The 17,748-nt window shown below is 54.5% G+C and overlaps 1 protein-coding gene across 1 annotated transcript; it reads left to right on the forward strand.

Moving 5' to 3' along the window:
• Positions 1-285: 285 nt before the first annotated feature.
• Positions 286-15,827, forward strand: PES1 (pescadillo ribosomal biogenesis factor 1). Its single transcript, XM_023185439.1, has 15 exons — positions 286-416; positions 3,271-3,350; positions 4,386-4,539; positions 5,159-5,268; positions 7,949-8,120; positions 8,208-8,297; positions 11,011-11,127; positions 11,246-11,320; positions 11,552-11,641; positions 11,953-12,083; positions 12,473-12,598; positions 12,717-12,901; positions 13,349-13,512; positions 13,650-13,811; positions 15,319-15,827. The coding sequence occupies exons 1-15, from the start codon at positions 393-395 to the stop codon at positions 15,400-15,402; spliced, it is 1,764 nt and encodes a 587-aa protein (XP_023041207.1). The 5' UTR covers positions 286-392; the 3' UTR covers positions 15,403-15,827.
• The last annotated feature ends 1,921 nt before the right edge of the window (positions 15,828-17,748 follow it).

Here is a 17,748-nt window from a genome sequence, read left to right on the forward strand (position 1 = left end):
CCCTCTGCATCCCAGAAGGCACCGCGCTGTCTCTAAGCCTTCCGCCCCTTTCCTTCCCAGCATGCAACGCGGTCACAGTCAATGACTCGTTATCAGGGTGATTACAGGAATGCCTGTATATCCACGTTTGTTTTAACACTTAAAGTGTAACCATTGTGAGCGGGAAAGATCTGGAAAGAGTGGTCTCAGTGATTTTTTTCAGACTATAGTTTTAAATCTCGAGGAGGAAATCCCCATCTTTCCCCGGACTTTTACAGGCATCTCATTGGGCAGCCCGCGCAAACCGACAGCGTGGGGGTGGGGAGGGTCCTCGGGGTCCTTGGCAGGGCATGTGCGGGAGGAAGTGGAGCTGTCTGTAGGCGCTGCCCTAGTCGGCTCCTCAACGTGGAGCGATGGGAGGCCTTGAGAAAAAGAAGGTGAGTGGGAGAGACGGTGGGAATTCCCGAGGGGTGGGATCCGGGGGCGGCAGAGCATGGGGTCGGCTCTTTTCCCGAGCTCCGTCTCTCATGGGAGACTGGAAAGACGGGATCAACGCGGCAGTAGTCAGCTGCGAGAAGGGGTCCGAGGATGGGCAAGGATGGCAGTACTCGTTTAGTGAAATCCGAGAACGAACTCTAGAGTTCTTTCTGTGGAGAGGGCTGTGAGAGAGAGTTCAACTTACCAAGCGTAGCTTCATTCCAAAAGCAGGCCGAGCCGTGGGACCACTATTTATCGAAAGGGTGATAAACATTACGTAGAGTTCACCGTTACTGCCCGTCACATTATTTGGTTAATGTTGTCTTGGAAGTTCTCTTCGAGGCATAACATTTCGACTGAAATGGGAAAGATCAGAACGTCTTGGATGGGTTGTGGGGCATGGTAGTGCTTAGCGAGCAAGCCTGACAAGGGAAACCAAATGCCAAGATCAGTAGGCAGGAAAGGCTTGCTGTGTGTAAGGAGTTGGAAGGACATCAGGATGTAAACCAAGAAAAGAATGGCATCTGATAAGATTGGAGGACAAGTACTGTATCGTGCAAGGCCTGTAAGCTTGGGTTTTATTCTAAGTGCAGTAGGAATAGTGTAGAGCTTGAATTTTATTCTGTGTGCAGTAGGAATCGAAGGAGTAACACGATTAGAGTTTTTCAGGGAGTTCTTGTGGCTGTATGGAGAATCGGCTCAGTGACATGAAAAGACTGGGAAGGGAATGGGAATGAGGAATATATAGTTGGCTTAAGTGTTTCTTTCAGAGTGGATGTTTCTATTGCCAGTATTTTTAACCCAACACACTACATTGAGTATCCAGTGCTAGCCCCATCGTAACTGCAAAGATACAAGATGGGAAACCTGCCCTTGAGTTGCAGATGTAGATGTGCAACAAAATCGTTACAGTTTTTAAAAGCTGGATTTCAGAGCCAGAATCAACAAAGATGATTCTTTGTTGTGGAAAGGATTGTCTTGTGTGTAGTAGGATATTTGGCGACATCCCTGATCCTCCACCTATTGGATGCCAGTAGCACCCAGCAACCAAAAATGTCTCCAAACATTGCTGAATTGTCCTCCTCCCAGCACATACCCAGGGAGTACCCCATTGAGAACTATTTATTCTCTTAACATTTATAAGGATAAGCATGGTGTCAGAGATAAGTGTGGCATAAGGCAATGGAAAACGCTGTAAATGAAAACTCAACTTCTTAAGGCAGTCTGAAACTCATCTTTATACCTCCAGGACTTAGCATGGGCTTGATACCCAATAGACAATTAACACATGTGTAAAGGAAAGAATGAATGAAGGCTATGTTTCTTGACTATGATGTTATTAGTAAATGTACCCCTGGGAGACTAACAGGTTTGTCTCTTCAGAGCTGAACCTAGCGAAAGAGGCCCCTGCTGTCTTAGCCCAGAGGAAGATCTTGTTTGGAAAAGACATGCTTGTTAGCTTGCAAGGTATTTGTTACAGTGCACTGCTTATCTCTATCTAGGGATGCAGAAATGTGAGGGATGCAGAAGTGTGAGGGATACAGAAATGTGGGTGTGAGGCAGCGTCTTAGCACCACAGGCATCCAGATGGTTACACAAGACAATATGCTTCTTGGGGGCAGGTAGAGACCAGGCTTTTGTCTTTATTGCCTTCATAGCATCTAGCTTAGTGCTTTGACCATGATAGAGGACGTGTTATTGTCTGTTGAATGAATGAATGAGGAAGGGGAGAAGCTGTGTGGCTTAGAGCATGCTTTTTCAGCCAGGGTAATACCACCATCAAGGGAACAAAATTGGTTGAGGGGCGGTATCTTAGCTAACACAGTGGTTGTGGCCCCCCAAGGACCACATTACATAAACAGACCTGCAGTATATCTCTGGTATTAACATTTTATGAGGCGTGGGGAAGAAAGGGTGATGGGTGAGAGAGGAAGGGGGTGTCTGATAAGTCTCCTGGTAGTGGTGAAGAGATTATAATGAGGAAGAAAAGGAGGGAAAAAGATTAGGAACACTGGCTTAGCTGTTAGGCATTCAGGCACTAGACTCAGACCTGAGTTTGAAACCCAGCCCCAACTCTTAAAAAGCTGTGTGCTGGCCGGGCGCGGTGGCTCAAGCCTGTAATCCCAGCACTTTAGGAGGCCGAGGCGGGCGGATCACGAGGTCAGGAGATTGAGACCATCCTGGCTCACACGGTGAAACCCCGTCTCTACTAAAAATACAAAAAACTAGCTGGGCGAGGTAGCGCGCACCTGTAGTCTCAGCTACTCCGGAGGCTGAGGCGGGAGAGTGGCATGAACCCGGGAGGCGGAGCTTGCAGTGAGCTGAGATCCGGCTACTGCACTCCAGCCCGGGCGACAGAGCAAGACTCCATCTCAAAAAAAAAAAAAAAAAAAGCTGTGTGCTTGTTAAGAGTTGTATAGGTTATTTTACAAGCCCATTTTCTCCTATGTGAAATGGGGGTTCTGACGGCACCTACATCACAGGGTTATGGGAATTAAATGAAATGTGTGAAAATCACTAATTGTAATGGCCAACATTTAGAGCTAGTGGTAAGCACGTGGCACAGCACCCTATCCATAGCAGCCTCGCAGCCCTCAGCATCGTGTATGTGTTCCCTGTGCTGACAGCGGTAAGGATGGTACAGGAGAACTCATTCAGGCAGGTCAGCTCCTTCCCTGCAGTGTTTCCTCTCCTTGATTCATCTCAGCCACTTATCCAGAGTGATAGTTGCCTGTGGAACTAGGCATGCCCAGAGTTTGATGTCGGTCACTACGATCACTGCTAACGGAGAATTGCTTTTTTTTCCTCTCCCAGTATGAACGAGGCTCGGCCACCAACTACATCACCCGGAACAAAGCCCGGAAGAAGCTCCAGCTGAGCTTGGCTGACTTTAGGTGAGCTTGAAGAGAAGGGGAATGTGGAGGGACCGTGGGAAGCCCGGGCAGTGAATTGCACATTGAAAACTCAGCTGTATCCCGGTCTTACCTGCGTTGCCATACCCGTTCTGGAATTCTGGTATTCCTTCTCTTTCTCACCTTTCCTTTCTTTAGTGAGTTGTGTTTGCTAGGTATGGTCCAAGGGAAAATGGAGGAGAACTGAACTGGATCATCAGGATGGGCTAGCTGGGCTGGGCTGGGTCCATGCCATCCATCCCCTCCCGTCTGGCAGAAGAGACCCCTGATCCTGCATCTAGGGGTTCTCCTTCCTCATAGAGTCAAAATCAGGCTTCACTATGGCCTGTGGGCCCTGGCCTCTGTGGCTCACCTGGCCCATGTTTTTGTTTTTGTTTTTTTTTTCTTCCAGAGACAGAGTCACTCTGTTGTCCAGGCTGGAGTGCATTGGCATGATCTCAGCTCACTGCAACCTCTGCCCCCGGGTTCAAGCGATTCTCCTGCCTCAGCCTCCCTAGTAGCTAGGATTACAGGTGCCGGCGACCATGCCTGGCTAATGTTTGTATTTTTTTTAGTAGAGACAGGGTTTCATCATGTTGGCCAGGCTGGTCTCCAATTCATGACCTCAGGTGATCTGCCTGCCTCAGCCTTCCAAAATGCTGGGATTATAGATGTGAGCCATCACGCCTGGCCACCTGGTCCACTTTTATTTTTATTCCTTCAAACACACCATCTCTTTCCAGCCTTCTGGACTTTGTCCCTCTTTTTGGAGCTTCTCTCCTTGTTAGGATGCTTCTCTCCTTTTTGTGGCTGAAATGCTGATATCTCAGCAAGGCCTTTCTTAACTCCCCTAGAGACTCTCAAGGCTGCGTTTTTGTTTTATGACTGTGATTGTGAGACTCGTGTACTAGGATGTGAGCTCTCTAAGGGCAGGGACCCCATGTTCCCTATTTACCGTTGTTTTCCAGGCCCAGCTGTGGCCAGTGCTCCCCACCTTTACCCACATAACTGACATAACAAATGGCCTCTGCCTTCTAGGCGACTGTGCATACTGAAGGGCATTTATCCCCATGAACCCAAACACAAGAAGAAAGTTAACAAGGGTTCTACAGCAGCCCGAACGTTTTACCTTATCAAAGACATCAGGTTTCTCCTCCATGAACCCATCGTCAACAAGTTCCGGGAATACAAGGTGAGGTCTGGGCTCTAGGGTCTGTCAGGTTCTCATTGCAGCTCTGTCGCCCACTAACTAACTGTGACCTTGGGCAGATTGCCTACCCTCTCTGGGTAAGCGTGTACAGAGGGCAGCGTGAGCCTCAACAGAAGTACTTGGAGGGAAGAGGTCGTTTAGTTTTAGGACCTGGCCCCAAAACAGGCTTCCGTTGCATTTTTCTGGGTGGCTCAGTGCCACACACAGATCCACAGCTTGTTTCATGGCGATATAGTCTGGTGTTGGGAACAGAGGCCAGCCTTTCTCATCCTGTCAGTGGCAGGTCACTTGGCTTGTGTTGTCAGTTGAAAAATGGAGCTGCTTTGCTCTGCCTTCCTCCCATGTAAACATGTGGAGTTGGGACATCTGTGCATTGTCAAAAAGGGTGCCTGGTCTAGCTCTGCTGGTTGACACACCAGGCTTGGTGCTCCTTGGAGTTGGCTCTTTTGCACATCCTGGGCAGAGGGGTCGGTGACACAGGCACACAGCCATGGCCAGCTTCAAGGGGCATGAGAGTCCTTCTGCCCTGTGTTTCCATCTTCCATAGAAGTTGTCCAGGAGTCCTGAGCCTCAGCATTAGTGGTCTTTTCCTTTCTTTCAGGTGTTTGTCCGGAAGCTCCGGAAGGCCTATGGGAAGAGCGAGTGGAACACTGTAGAGCGTCTAAAGGACAATAAGCCCAACTACAAACTTGACCACATCATCAAGGAACGGTGAGCCAGGCTGTCCTCAGGACACTGCAGTTTCTTCATTTACTGCTGGTCTCTGCCCTAGCACTAGGGATTCAGTAGGGAACAAGACTAAGACCTAGCTCGAAGAGCTTGCATCTGTTTGAAGGACACAGACCAAAAACCAAGCTAGCAAATTCCTAGAATGATTAGTAGGTCTGTAGTTACAGGGCTGTCAGACGGGGCTCTGAGGGGAGACGTCTGAGCCAGCCAGCAGAAGCACAGTCCAAGCAGAGGCCGTGGCAAGTGCAAAGGCCCTGTGGTGGAAGAGCCCCAGCGCTCCGTGGCTGCACGGCGGGTACCTGGTGAGACCTGGGAAGCATGGCTAGACACTTCTGGTCTGAACTGTTCCTTGCCCAGCCTTCTCAGACGTCCCCCTCATTCATTGGCTAAATCAGCAAATTTTGTTTCGTGTGTTTTTTGAGAAAGTCTTGCTCTGTTGCCCAGCCTGGAGTGCAGCGGGGGCATCTCGGCTTACTGCAACCTCCACCTCCCAGGTTCAAACAATTCTCCTGCCTCAGCCTCCTGAGTAGCTGGGATTACAGGCATCACCACCACGCCTGGCTTATTTTTGTGTTTTTAGTAGAGACTGGGTTTCACCATGTTGGCCAGGCTGACCTTACGTGATCTACCCACCTCGGCCTCTCAAAATGCTGGGATTACAGGTGTGAGTCACCACATCCTGCCTAAATCAGCAATTCTTAATCAGGGGTGATCTTGCTTTTCCAGCGGGCCTTTGGCAATGTCTGGAGACTCTTTTGGTTCTCACAACTTGGATGGATGTGCTATTGGTGTCAAGTGGAGAGAGGCCAGGGATGCCGCTAAATGCGCTATAGTAGTCCCCTACAACATAGTATAGTCTGACCCCGGATGTCAGTAGTGGTAAAGTTCATAAGCCCTGGGCTGGTGAATGTCTGTCATCTTTGGGGGCTGATGGCCCAGGAACACTGAGCTCCAGGATGGCTCCAGGGTTGGCTTCATCCAACCTGGCTGTGGGCTGTCACAGGAAGATCCCTGGCCTAGGAGCTAGACAGCCGGTGTTCCCATCGCAACTGTGTGGCACATGCGCTGGGTGGCCAGAGGATATTTCTTAACCCAAGTAGGTCCCCATCTCCATAAGAGATGATGGTAGTTCCTGTCCTGCCTATGACACACAGTGTTCGGTGAAATAAACGAAAAAAAGCCACACACGAAAAGCAAGTGCCTGGATTCATACACACACACCAAGTGTGACGGTGTGGTTGTGGTGATCTCATTCTACACCATCCCCAGCTCCTTAGCTAAAGCCAGAGCTTAAGAAAGAAAAGCAGTTGGCCCGGAAATGCTGGTGCTGTTTCTACAGAAAGCCTGGGTTCTTGGTTTTGTCTGTGAGGTGGAGAGTTAGGAAACAACAAGGCACCAGAGGGGGCCAATTGAGGCTGCCACCTGTGCACCAAGAAACCAGACAGCTATCCTGCTGCCTCCTGAGAGGTCTCTGCAGGCCTTTCTTCCATCTTGGCATGGGTTTGAAGACCTGGCAGACTTCTGACTCGTAGCAGTGAGTGATGCCATCTGGGGCTGGAAGGACCTTGGCAGTGTCTGGTCTCATGGATTTTGGAGTCTTTCTTGAAATAGCAGAACCCATTCTCTCTCTTTTTTTTTTTTTAAACTGCACCCCTCCCGCCGCCCCACCCAACCTCCAGCCAGAACCCATACTTCAAAGGAAGCTGCTTCTCCTTGAAGACTGGGCACTTAGAAAAAAGAAAATAGAAAAAGTAACAAAAATGATTTTTAAAAAGGTCGCTTCCTGGAAGGCAGTTTGGATGCCAGCGTCTCTGGCAGCTGCTCTGGCTGCGGGAGAGAAGCTTGAAGCTCTGTCTATCCACTTGGGCCCAAGGCGTTTCTAGGGAGCTGCAAGAGCCCAGTTGTAAATGAAGAGTCTGGGTTGCAGCTCGGACCAGGACTGGAATCCAGGTGTCGTTGCTTGTGGTTCCGTGTCTTCTCTGTGACCCATGCCTCTGTCCCTCAACAGGGCAGCCACACAGTGCCCGGGGTGGCTGCTCCTTGTTGGCTTTGTCATTTACCACAAGATTCCCCAAAACACATTCTGCTCTGGCTCTTCCTGGACCCAATTCCCTGGGTCGTATTGGTTCTGCCAACTAGACAGATCCAAGGGGTGAGAGGCATGGAAGATAGAACCTACACTGGCGACCTGTGGCCAGGCCCAGACATAAGTGCTGCCTAGGGGAAGCAGCCCCCACCCCGTTCCCTTCTCCACTAGGGCAGCTTCGGTTTCCCATTTTCCATCTTGGACCTCTCTAGAGTGTCCGTGCAGTAAAGATTCACCTTCATTCAAAGACAGTCATGGAGGCCCTGACTCCGTCTACCTTCATGCACCACAAAATACGTACATGGGTCAAGGCTGGGTCTTTGGTGAGCAGTGGGTGTCTTGAGGACCCCCATCAGGACTTCTCTGGTCCTCAGAGCCTAGTGGGCACGTCCTGGTTAAGTGGTTCCTCCCAAGGACTGTGGTCAGCTGTGGGGAAGCTGCTCCTGCCTGGTCAGGAGGTGGCAGTGATGAGGCCTGGCTTGAGGAATGGGGCATCTGGGGTGGGGTAAGGAGATCAGGGCCCCCCTTGGCACCCAGGCTGAACAGGCCCCACGTGCTGCCCCACTGGCCGTGCAGGTACCCCACATTCATCGATGCCCTGCGGGACCTGGACGATGCCCTCTCCATGTGCTTCCTCTTTTCCACCTTCCCACGGACTGGCAAGTGCCACGTGCAGACCATTCAACTGTGCCGCCGGCTCACTGTGGAGTTCATGCACTACATTATTGCCGCCCGTGCCCTGCGCAAGGTGAGCCTGGGACCATCCCGCGGGCACCCCACCCCACGCCCTCTCCTGCCCTCCATGGTCTTCACCTGGCTGTCTCCTCTCCCCCAGGTCTTCCTGTCCATCAAAGGCATTTACTACCAGGCCGAGGTGCTGGGGCAGCCCATCGTGTGGATCACTCCTTATGCCTTCTCCCATGATGTGAGTGTGCCTGTCGGGAGGGGAGGGGCTTGTGCTGCCTCCTGGACAGATACAGGTGTGGAGGAAGGGAGATTTTGCTGTTCATGGAGTCTAGCAAGTGCTGGGTTCCCAACTGTTGACGATGGGTGAGGCGGGGCAGAACAAGATGGGGAATGTGCCACACAGCATCCTCGTTAAGAGCGGGAGCCTAAGCTAGCCCCGTGGCAACACCTGGCAGCTGCGTGCCCTTGGTGTTCCTTTCACCTCTGTGCCGCAGTTAACAGTGTCTATGCCCGTAACAGTGACTGGTGCTTGGCCTTTTAGGGGCTGAGTGAACAGCGAGAACAGCTACCAGGGTCATACCCAGCCTGCACGTCCAGCACCACATGGGGACAGTGGCAGAGCCCTGCCCTCAAACCTACTGGGGTCCTTGTCCCTGCTTTGCTGCCGATAGCTGCCAGACCTTGGCCAAGTGGCCTTGCCTCCCTCCTCTGCTTCCCCCTTCCCACCTGTCTGCCCCACAGGACTCGAGGACTGGGAGAGAAGGGGAACGGTGAGCACAGGAGAAGCACTTAGCATGTGGCACTGTTTTCTATACATATTGTTTTCTCTTTCTTTTAAAATAGAGTTAGGGTCCCACTACATTGCCCAGACTGGTCTTGAACTCCTGAGCTCAAGCAGTCCTTCCATCCCAGCCTCCCAAAGTGCTAGGATTATAGGCGTGAGCCGCAGAGCCCAGCCTTTTTCTTTATCCATTTGAAATCCTGGGAATTGTTGGCAGGGATACACTGAAACCCTGGCTTTGCCCCCTCGTGGAGGCATCATTAGCTTCTAGTGCCCCCCCAGGTGGTGGGGCCGAGCTCTCCTGCCTCCCTGTGCTAGTGGCCTGCATTTAGCCCGCCTTGCTTGATCATTGAGTGGGAACTGGTGCCTTCAGTGGAGAGCAGCCACTGCCGGTCCAGTTAGCACAGTGGCTCTGCTGTCCAGATTATCAGGGGCTCCAGGGGGAGCTGGGGCTCTAGGCGCTCTGGACTGTTCCTTACGATCCCTTGTGGGTGGGGTTGCAAGGGCTGGATCCTACCCTGACTGGCTGCCTGGTGGTGAGGCTGTGGCCTGTATGCCGGGGAGAGGCGGGCTTGGCCCTCAGCAGTCCCTGTTCCCACCCCCCGTGGGGCACGTGTGGATGGCCCTTCCTTCTTCCCCTCCACAGCCCTCTCTCCTCCTCCTTCCTTCCTGCCTTCCTCTTGGGCCTTCCTTCTCTCTGACGTCCTGCCCCCATGCTGCTCAGACTGCTCTTTGTGTGTCTTCCCTGCTGGTGAATAGGGCCCTGGGGCGGGCTAGCCTCCACACAGCTGGCCCTGGGGGAAGGGAGCCAGCCACCCATTCCCCTTTCCTCCCCAGCCAGTTCACGGCCGTTGCTTCCTCTCAGTGGATGGGGAGGACTGGCACTAGGTCGTAGCGGAGCCCAGTTGTGCCCCTCCTGTGAGCAGCCAGGGTTGGGTTCGTAGCTGTGGAAGTCAGGCTGGTTGTAGGGGCGGGGTCTCCCTGCTCAGTGCTGGGCTGTGGGAAATGTGGTTGGTCCCCAGATGTGCCTGTCAGGGGCCCTTACAGATTCTCATGGAAGGATGGAGGTGTGAGTGGGGGGACAGGCAGGACTTCCTTTGGGCCTGTGTGCTCTCACAGCACAGGTCACTGTCTGGCAGCAGAATAGCAGAACAGCTGAGAGTCATGGGCACACCCGGCACCCATGGTGATCACTAGTGATTTTCACGTTGCTCGGAACATCCTGCCGCGTCCCGGGAGCCAGCTGGGCTGGCTTGGCCTCCGTGGTTTTAGGGGGCAGAACCGCTCAAGAGTTGCGGTGCTTCTGTCTGGGCCTCAGTTCTTTGCCCTGTTTTGCCCTATTAACTGCTCCAGGGCGAAGATGAACCTTCTGTGTCCCCTGCTGCTGGGATGACAGCTCTTTGCCTTTGCCCTGAGCAGTAAGTAGTTTGTCTGCTGGTCATTTCCCAAGAGCTGCCTGGGGGCTGAGGCAGGTCAGCTGCCAGCCTACCCCGGCCCCTCGGGTCATGGCTCTGGACCTGGCTTGGGCCCAAGGAGGGGTCACTCAATTCTGAATGTCCATCCCGAGGTTCAGAGGTGGGACTCTGTGGGCGGCCTGAGCCCCATGCATCCCCCGCCCCCGCTGAGCCTGGCCTTCCCAAGGCACCTTAGTCAGCTAAGGTTTTGCCAGCCCTTCTGGGCTAGGGACAGTGCTGGGAGCACCGCCCTTCTGGTGCTCACACGCTAGCCCAGCAGCAGACGTGCAGCAAAGGTTGTGGGCTAGGTGATGCAGAAGGCAGGAGCTCCGGCCAGGTCAGAAAGTGGTCTCCGAGTCTGAGCTAGACCTGAAGGAAGTGGGAGAACTGGCGCAGGGAGGGGAGGACCAGCCAGTCCTGGGAGCAGTGGGGACCAGGGTCCCTTTTCTCACTCTTTTATGGGGGTCTGGCACTGACTTCCAGGATGGCTCTAACTCTTGGGACTCCTATCCAGAGCCTCACTTGTGGCTGGGAACACTTGTGGCCAGAACGCCCCTGGGTGGGAAGATCCGTGCCACCCCTTCCCTAGGTCAGTGCCTTCTTGAGGAGCTTGGGGTCCTCGGGTAGGTCAGACGCCCTCCACTCTGTGGTTGTCTGTCCCTCCTTTGCCCCCATTCCTGCACCCACACTGCTCACGCACCTCTTGTGTTCCCCAGCACCCGACAGACGTGGACTACAGGGTCATGGCCACCTTCACCGAGTTCTACACCACACTGCTGGGCTTCGTCAACTTCCGCCTCTACCAGTTGCTCAACCTGCACTACCCCCCGAAGGTAGGACCCCAGCCCAGTGCCTTCTGCTTGCGGTGCAGGGGCCACAGCCCTTCTCTGTCCACACAGAGGCGAGGGGCTGTGGCTGTCCTCTGCCCCTGACCTTCCCCTTGCCTACTAGCTCGAGGGGCAGGCCCAAGCAGAGGCAAAGGCCAGTGAGGGCACCTACGCGTTGGACTCCGAGAGCTCTATGGAGGTGAGAGGCTCCAGGAGCGTCACCTGGCATCTCCCAAGGGCATAGTCTCTGTCCCCAACACCTCTGGGGGTCTGGTTCAGGGTGGGGGTGGTTGTGGCTAGGTGGGTGGTCTCGGCCTGCCCTTGGAACCCAAACCTGCTAATGCCCAGGACTGTCACTGCTGCCCCTCCCACCCTGGCCCCATGCCCGCATGAGGTCCCCCACTGCAAGCAGCCCCTTTCTCTCCTGTAGAAACTGGCGGCCCTCAGTGCTAGCCTGGCCCGTGTGGTGGTGCCTGCCACAGAGGAGGAGGCCGAGGTGGATGAGTTTCCCACCGATGGGGTGAGCACTGCACTGCCTTCTGGCAGGAGGACTGGGAGGGGTCGTGTGGGGGGGTTCCCAGCTTAGGGACATTTGCATCCTATAAATTAGGTGTTATTTGACAGTCAAAGCAACTGAGCAGAAGAACGGGCTGTGGTGTCATCATAGTTTACATAGGAGGCAACAGAGTTCAGGAGTGGGGCCTTGGAGTTTCCTTTGAAGGCAGGATCCAGGATCTAGAAGGAAGCTGGAGTGGGCGTTATCTCCAGCCTTGGCCCTCCAGTGGAGGTGGGCAGCCCTGGTGGTGCGAAGCCTGGCCTCTTTTTCAACAGGAGATGTCAGCGCAGGAGGAAGACCGCAGGAAGGAGCTGGAGGCACAGGAAAAGCACAAGAAGCTTTTTGAAGGCCTGAAGTTCTTCCTGAACCGAGAGGTGCCCCGTGAGGCCCTGGCCTTCATCATCAGGTAGGGAGGCTCAAGCGCCCTCTGACAGCACTGGTTCGGCCATGCTCTGGTCTGGGTCCTGCCCTGGTGTCCACCAGTAACATTGGGATGGTGTCAGTTTCTACTTATGAAAGAGTGTGTGGAAAGTGCTCGGCACTGCACTGAGCACATAGGAAGCACTCAGCAGAGGGCGGGACTACCGTCATTTTATTACCAGCTTAGCATAGAAGGATGAGCAGTGGGCAGATCTCTGCTGAGCCAGGATTGGAGGATCCTGGGGTGAGGAGGGGGCAACTGTGTCCTAAGAGGGTGAGTTTTTGGACTGGGTGGCCAGCAGATCCCAGGGAACTGAGTCCCAGGACAGGCAGCTCATGTCTGTGTACCCGTGTGGGCTCTCCCTGTCCCTGTAGGAGTTTTGGGGGGGAAGTGTCCTGGGACAAGTCTTTGTGCATCGGGGCCACCTATGACGTCACAGACTCCCGCATCACCCACCAGATTGTCGACCGGCCTGGGCAGCAGACCTCAGTCATTGGCAGGTAGGCCCCCAAGGGTCCTTATCTGGATTTCTGCGTGTCCCATCTCAAAGGCCCTGCGATGTAGCAGGACCCTGAGTTGCACTCCGCGACTTCGTTTTTGTCTGCCACTCTGCACCAGGTGCTACGTGCAGCCCCAGTGGGTGTTTGACTCGGTGAACGCCAGGCTCCTCCTCCCCGTGGCAGAGTACTTCCCTGGGGTGCAGCTGCCCCCACACCTTTCACCCTTTGTGACCGAGAGGGAAGGAGATTACGTCCCACCTGAGAAACTGAAGCTGCTGGCTCTGCAGCGGGGAGAGGACCCAGGTGAGCAGGATGGGACTGGGCTGGCCTTGGCCCCTGGGCCCACACTGGCTGTTTCCCTTGGCTGCCAAGGTGGAAAGCTCCAGGGAATAGGCAGTAGGAGCAGAAAGCCCTTTGAAGCCACCTGTGGAGTAAGGCTTAGGAGAAGGGACATCTGCCTCCTGCGGTCAGGTGTTATTTGACGTTCAGGATAACTGAGCAGAAGAACGTGCTGCGTTGTCATCAGAGTTTACATTGGAGGCAACAGAGCTCAGGACTAGGGGCCTTGGAATTTCCTCTGATGGCAGCTGGGCTGTGGGGAGGTGCCAGAGAAGGCCACAATTGGGACAGCCCTGAACTGCCCATGGCTAAAGACAGCAGGGTCAGAGAGGATGGGGCCTGGGCCTGTTGTTATCCTGCCAAAGAGACAGCAGGTTCCCACAGCATTCAGAGGTCATTGGCTGTCTCTAGGAAACCTGAATGAGTCAGAAGAGGAGGAGGAAGAGGACGACGACAACGAAGGTGGTGGTGATGAAGAGGGAAAAGAGGAGGAGGAGGAAGATGCAGAGACTGGTTCAGAAAAGGAGGAAGAGGCCCGGCTGGCAGCCTTGGAGGAGCAGAGAATGGAGGGGAAGGTAGGGGGAGCTGCACTGCGGAGCTCAGCCTGGGAAGCAGCTCTGCTTGGTGCCTGCCCTGGCCTAGAAGGGCAGGAGCCAGAGACTGTGGAGGTCAGGGGAACCTGCCCCCACAAGCACCCTCCTTGTGTCCCTAGAAGCCCAGGGTGATGGCAGGCACCTTGAAACTGGAGGATAAGCAGCGGCTGGCCCAGGAGGAGGAGAGTGAGGCCAAGCGCCTGGCCATTATGATGATGAAGAAGCGGGAGAAGTACCTGTACCAGAAGATCATGTTTGGCAAGAGGCGAAAAATCCGAGAGGTGAGTTCCTGCCACCCAGTTGAGACCCAGGTGTGGCTACCAGACCCAACTGCACAGGTGAACGTATGTGGCCTGGGGCCCTCCTCTAGGCAGACTGAGTCTCTCCTAGCCTTTTCCTGAGGTTGCCTGCCTGGCCCAGCCTAGCCTTTGGGGCCCCCGACCCAGGCCAGTGTAGGCATCTTGGTACTGCCAGCTCCGGCCCAGGCTTTCCTTAGGGCTTCTGTCCCACCCTGCATCCAGCTTCCTGAGTCTGCTGGGGTCTGTGAACAGAGCCTTCCTGGTGCACTCAGGGACTGTGGGGGGCTTTTGTTAAACTTCTGTTTTGTATTTTCTTGTTCATAAAGCCATATATGCTAATTAAAAATACAAACTCATGCACCCCAGAACCCTGCAATGAGTGATGCAGAAGTGGCTTACAGCCCTGCCCTTGGAGTAGAGCAGCCTGTAGTAACAGCCCCCAGGTTTCTCTTGTGCCCATAATGACCCGTCTTTGGGAGGTCATGCTATAGATTGTTTTGAGGTATAATTTGTTTTTTGAGACAGAGTCTTCCTCGTCACCCAGGCTAGAGTGCAGTGGAGCATTGGGATTAGAGGCATGAGCCACTATACCCAGCCTGAGTGTAATTTTCATTTAACCGTAATATGGACTTCTCATCCAATACCTGGCCTGTCCCCTGTGGTGGGATTAAATTGTTCTCCAGTTTCAGTCATTCTCAGAAAACATCCCTGAGCATGTGTCTGCCCTCCTCTGAATGATTCTGCAGGCTAAATTCTTAGAAGCATAATTATTGCAGTTTTGAAATCGTTATTGTCAAATGGGGCTCGGCGTAGTGGCTCACGCCTGTAATCCCAGCACTCTGGGATACCAAGACAGAAGGATCACTTCAGGCCAGGAGTTCAGGACCAGCCTTGGCAACATATTGAGACCCTGTCCCTACCAAAAAAAAAGAGGCTACGCATGGTGGTGCACACCAGTAGTCAATCCCAGCTACTCTGGAGGCTGAAGTGGGAGGATTGTTTGAGCCTAGTAGTTTGAGGCTGCAGTGAGCTATAATCATGCCACTGCGCTCCAGGCTGCGCAACAGAGAAAGACCCTGTCTCTTTAAAAAAAATTAAAAATATATTGTCAGGTGACCCAAGAAAGAAGGTTCTTCCTGTTGTACCCCTTTCTACCAGCTCCTGGTGAAGGTGCCAGTGGTGTCTGCTTTCCAGGTGGAGTAGGGAAATGGGACAATTGCCAAGGCTCCTTCCAGCTCTGGGAGTTTAGGATTCTCTTATCTCGAGATTTGTGGGCGCGTGAAATAATGTCGTTAAAGCAAGGCTAGGGCATGTTTTCTCACCGTGAAGTGGGTCAGGTAGATCTTTTTCCTATGGGAATTTGTGACCTTTTCTGGAAGCTCTGCTTTTAAGGGATATAGCTTTGAGTTCAGTGCCCCACACCCTCCCCTCTCCACACACCCTCCCCTCTCCACACATCTCAGCCTGACCTTCGCCTTCCCCTTCACAGGCCAACAAGCTGGCGGAGAAGCGGAAAGCCCACGATGAGGCGATGAGGTCTGAGAAGAAGGCCAAGAAAGCAAGGCCGGAGTGAGTGCCTGTGGCCCCTCACAGGGCTGAGGCCAGCCCCTAGCAGCTGGATGTGGCAGAGGCAGGCCAGAGGACCTAAGTGTGATGGACCAGAGTCGCTTCTCTTCTCCTCCTCCTTTCTCCAGCCAGCCCTGACCCCTCATGTTCTCTGGCTGGGCTAGTGGGCAGCCCTGGCCTCCCTTGGATGGAGCTGCCCTGCTGGTGCCTAGGCAGAGAAGAGGCATCTGTGCCCAGCCTGATTCTCTGCTTCCAGGAGCCAGTGACATGAGGTGCAGGGGCCCACCCAGCCCCCTGCCTACTGCCCCCACTCATCCTGGCTTTCCACAGCCCCCTCCCACACAGTTGGACCCGTGATTCTCAGGGTGCTGTGATGGGGTGAGGGTGGGGGGGGCATTTTTATTAAATGACTGGACTTTTGCGCCAATTGCATTCCGTGTCCACGAGCCTTCCTAGGGTTGGAGGAGGCCCACCTAGCACTCTGCTGCAGGCTGGGCCAGCCCTGGGCACCTCTTAGAGCTCTCTGGACCAGGTCCAGGGATGCCAGAAGGTAGGCACAGAGGTTCTGGGTCTGGGCTTCACAGCCTGTCTGGCCTTGGTTCACATTCTAACCCAGGCACTTTCCCTCTGCACTTGCTTCCTCATGTGTCAGTTACCAGTAGAAATTCTGTTCTTTGAAAGGGATGTGTTGAGGGTTCTGTGATAACTTTATAGGCTCAGACCTTACAGACTCAATAATGTCAGGTGTGTAGTAAATACTTGGTAAACACCAACTGATTTACATCACTTCCTGCTGGAGTCGGCCCAGAAGGTAAAAGCCAGATCCGGAAGGATCTGTGGGCCTGCGGTGAGGTCCTGCCCTCAGCTTGCCTTGTGGGCATGTTGGCAGAACCGCTGAGTACCTCCCAGTGTAGGATTCCACGGCAGCTCCACTTACGGTCTGTGAGGCCTGCCTGACAGCTTCCCAACTGACCTTGGCAGTGTCCCTGCTGACACCCATTAGGATATGCCCTTGCCTGGAACCGCCAGTGCATCATGACAGAGCCAGGACCATAACCTGGGGCTCTCGGTGCTCACTCTGAGCCCCTCCCAGGACTCACCTCCCAGGGGTGAGTGCTGTCGAGGACTGGGACCAGGCTGAGGAAGGGTGGGTTTGGAATGGCTCTACTTTCCCTGAATCTAGGCACCTGAGGGCCTTGCCCTCTGCCTCTCACTGTTTGCTGGCTGTGTGGGCAGAGAATGTTTTTGTGGCAGTGGATGTAGGTCCAGCCTGTGAAGGGGGAAAGCAAGAGCTTGGGCAGGCTCGGCCTGGGGAGCAGAAAACCTAGGGCTCCCCTTCTCAGCTGGGACTGGCTGTGGGTGGGAGGAGAGGGCTGTGTGCCATTCCCAGTCTGTCATGCACATGGCGATGGGAGGGAGTGGGGTTGCCTCCAGAGGCAGGAACAGAGGGTCAGGACCTCTGGAGCCAAAGCCTGCAGCCCTGGGGGACAACTCAGGCCTGTCTGGGGGCCTGTGCATCCAGGGCCACACAGCTAGAGCGCAGGCCCATCAGATATGGAAAAATTCCTGGCAGTCATGCTGATGTGGAATTTTCTCCATTCCAGAATCTCCCAGTAATGGCGGGGGCAGTGGGGCTCTGACGCGTCCCAGGCCCCACTGGGTGGCCAGCTGGTTCCTTACTGCCCGCAGCTGGGCTGAGGATTCCAGGCAGGCAGGCATTGGTCCTCATCATGATCTTGCTCCTCTCGGGTGAAGAAGGAAAGGCCAGGCTTGGAAAATGAGACAGGGCCTGGATGGGATACCTGCCTCCTGATTGCCCTGCTCAGCCCTCATTGGCACCCTAGAGAGTGACAGCTGAGACCTCCAGGTGGCAGGACCAGTTGGAGCTCAGTCTCTTGTTTGAGCGCCCCCCACTCCCATGAGTGCCAAAAATGTGTTGTCCCCAGTTGGCACTGCCTAGAGCAAGAAGACATATGACCCATTGGATCCTGAGGGCCCCAGGACCCCCCAACCAAAGTTAAGCAATAGTCCTGCCGCCACGTTTTTCCCAGAGCCCTGGTTCCCCTCCCCACCACCACCAAGCCTGGGCATCCTCAAGTCTTATGGGCTGAGGGCTCCGTTGAGCCAGAGGGCCGGCGGCGGGACAATGGCCCCCTTGGCGCGTCCGAGACAAACGGGCCTTGTTGGGCCGGCAGCGGGGGCGCAGCGATGCGCCCCAGCGCGCTGAATGCGGCTTCTGTGCGTCTCGGGCGGGCGCAGAGGGGCCGGGACGGGGCGGGGAGGGGGCCGGCCCGGGGCGGGGAGGGGTCTGGGGTCCGGGGCGTCCATTGGCCCCGGCGCCGGAGGCCGGGCC

The sequence above is a fragment of the Piliocolobus tephrosceles genome, chromosome 19, assembly GCF_002776525.5.
Source record: "Piliocolobus tephrosceles isolate RC106 chromosome 19, ASM277652v3, whole genome shotgun sequence".
Classification (NCBI taxonomy): Eukaryota; Metazoa; Chordata; class Mammalia; order Primates; family Cercopithecidae; genus Piliocolobus; species Piliocolobus tephrosceles.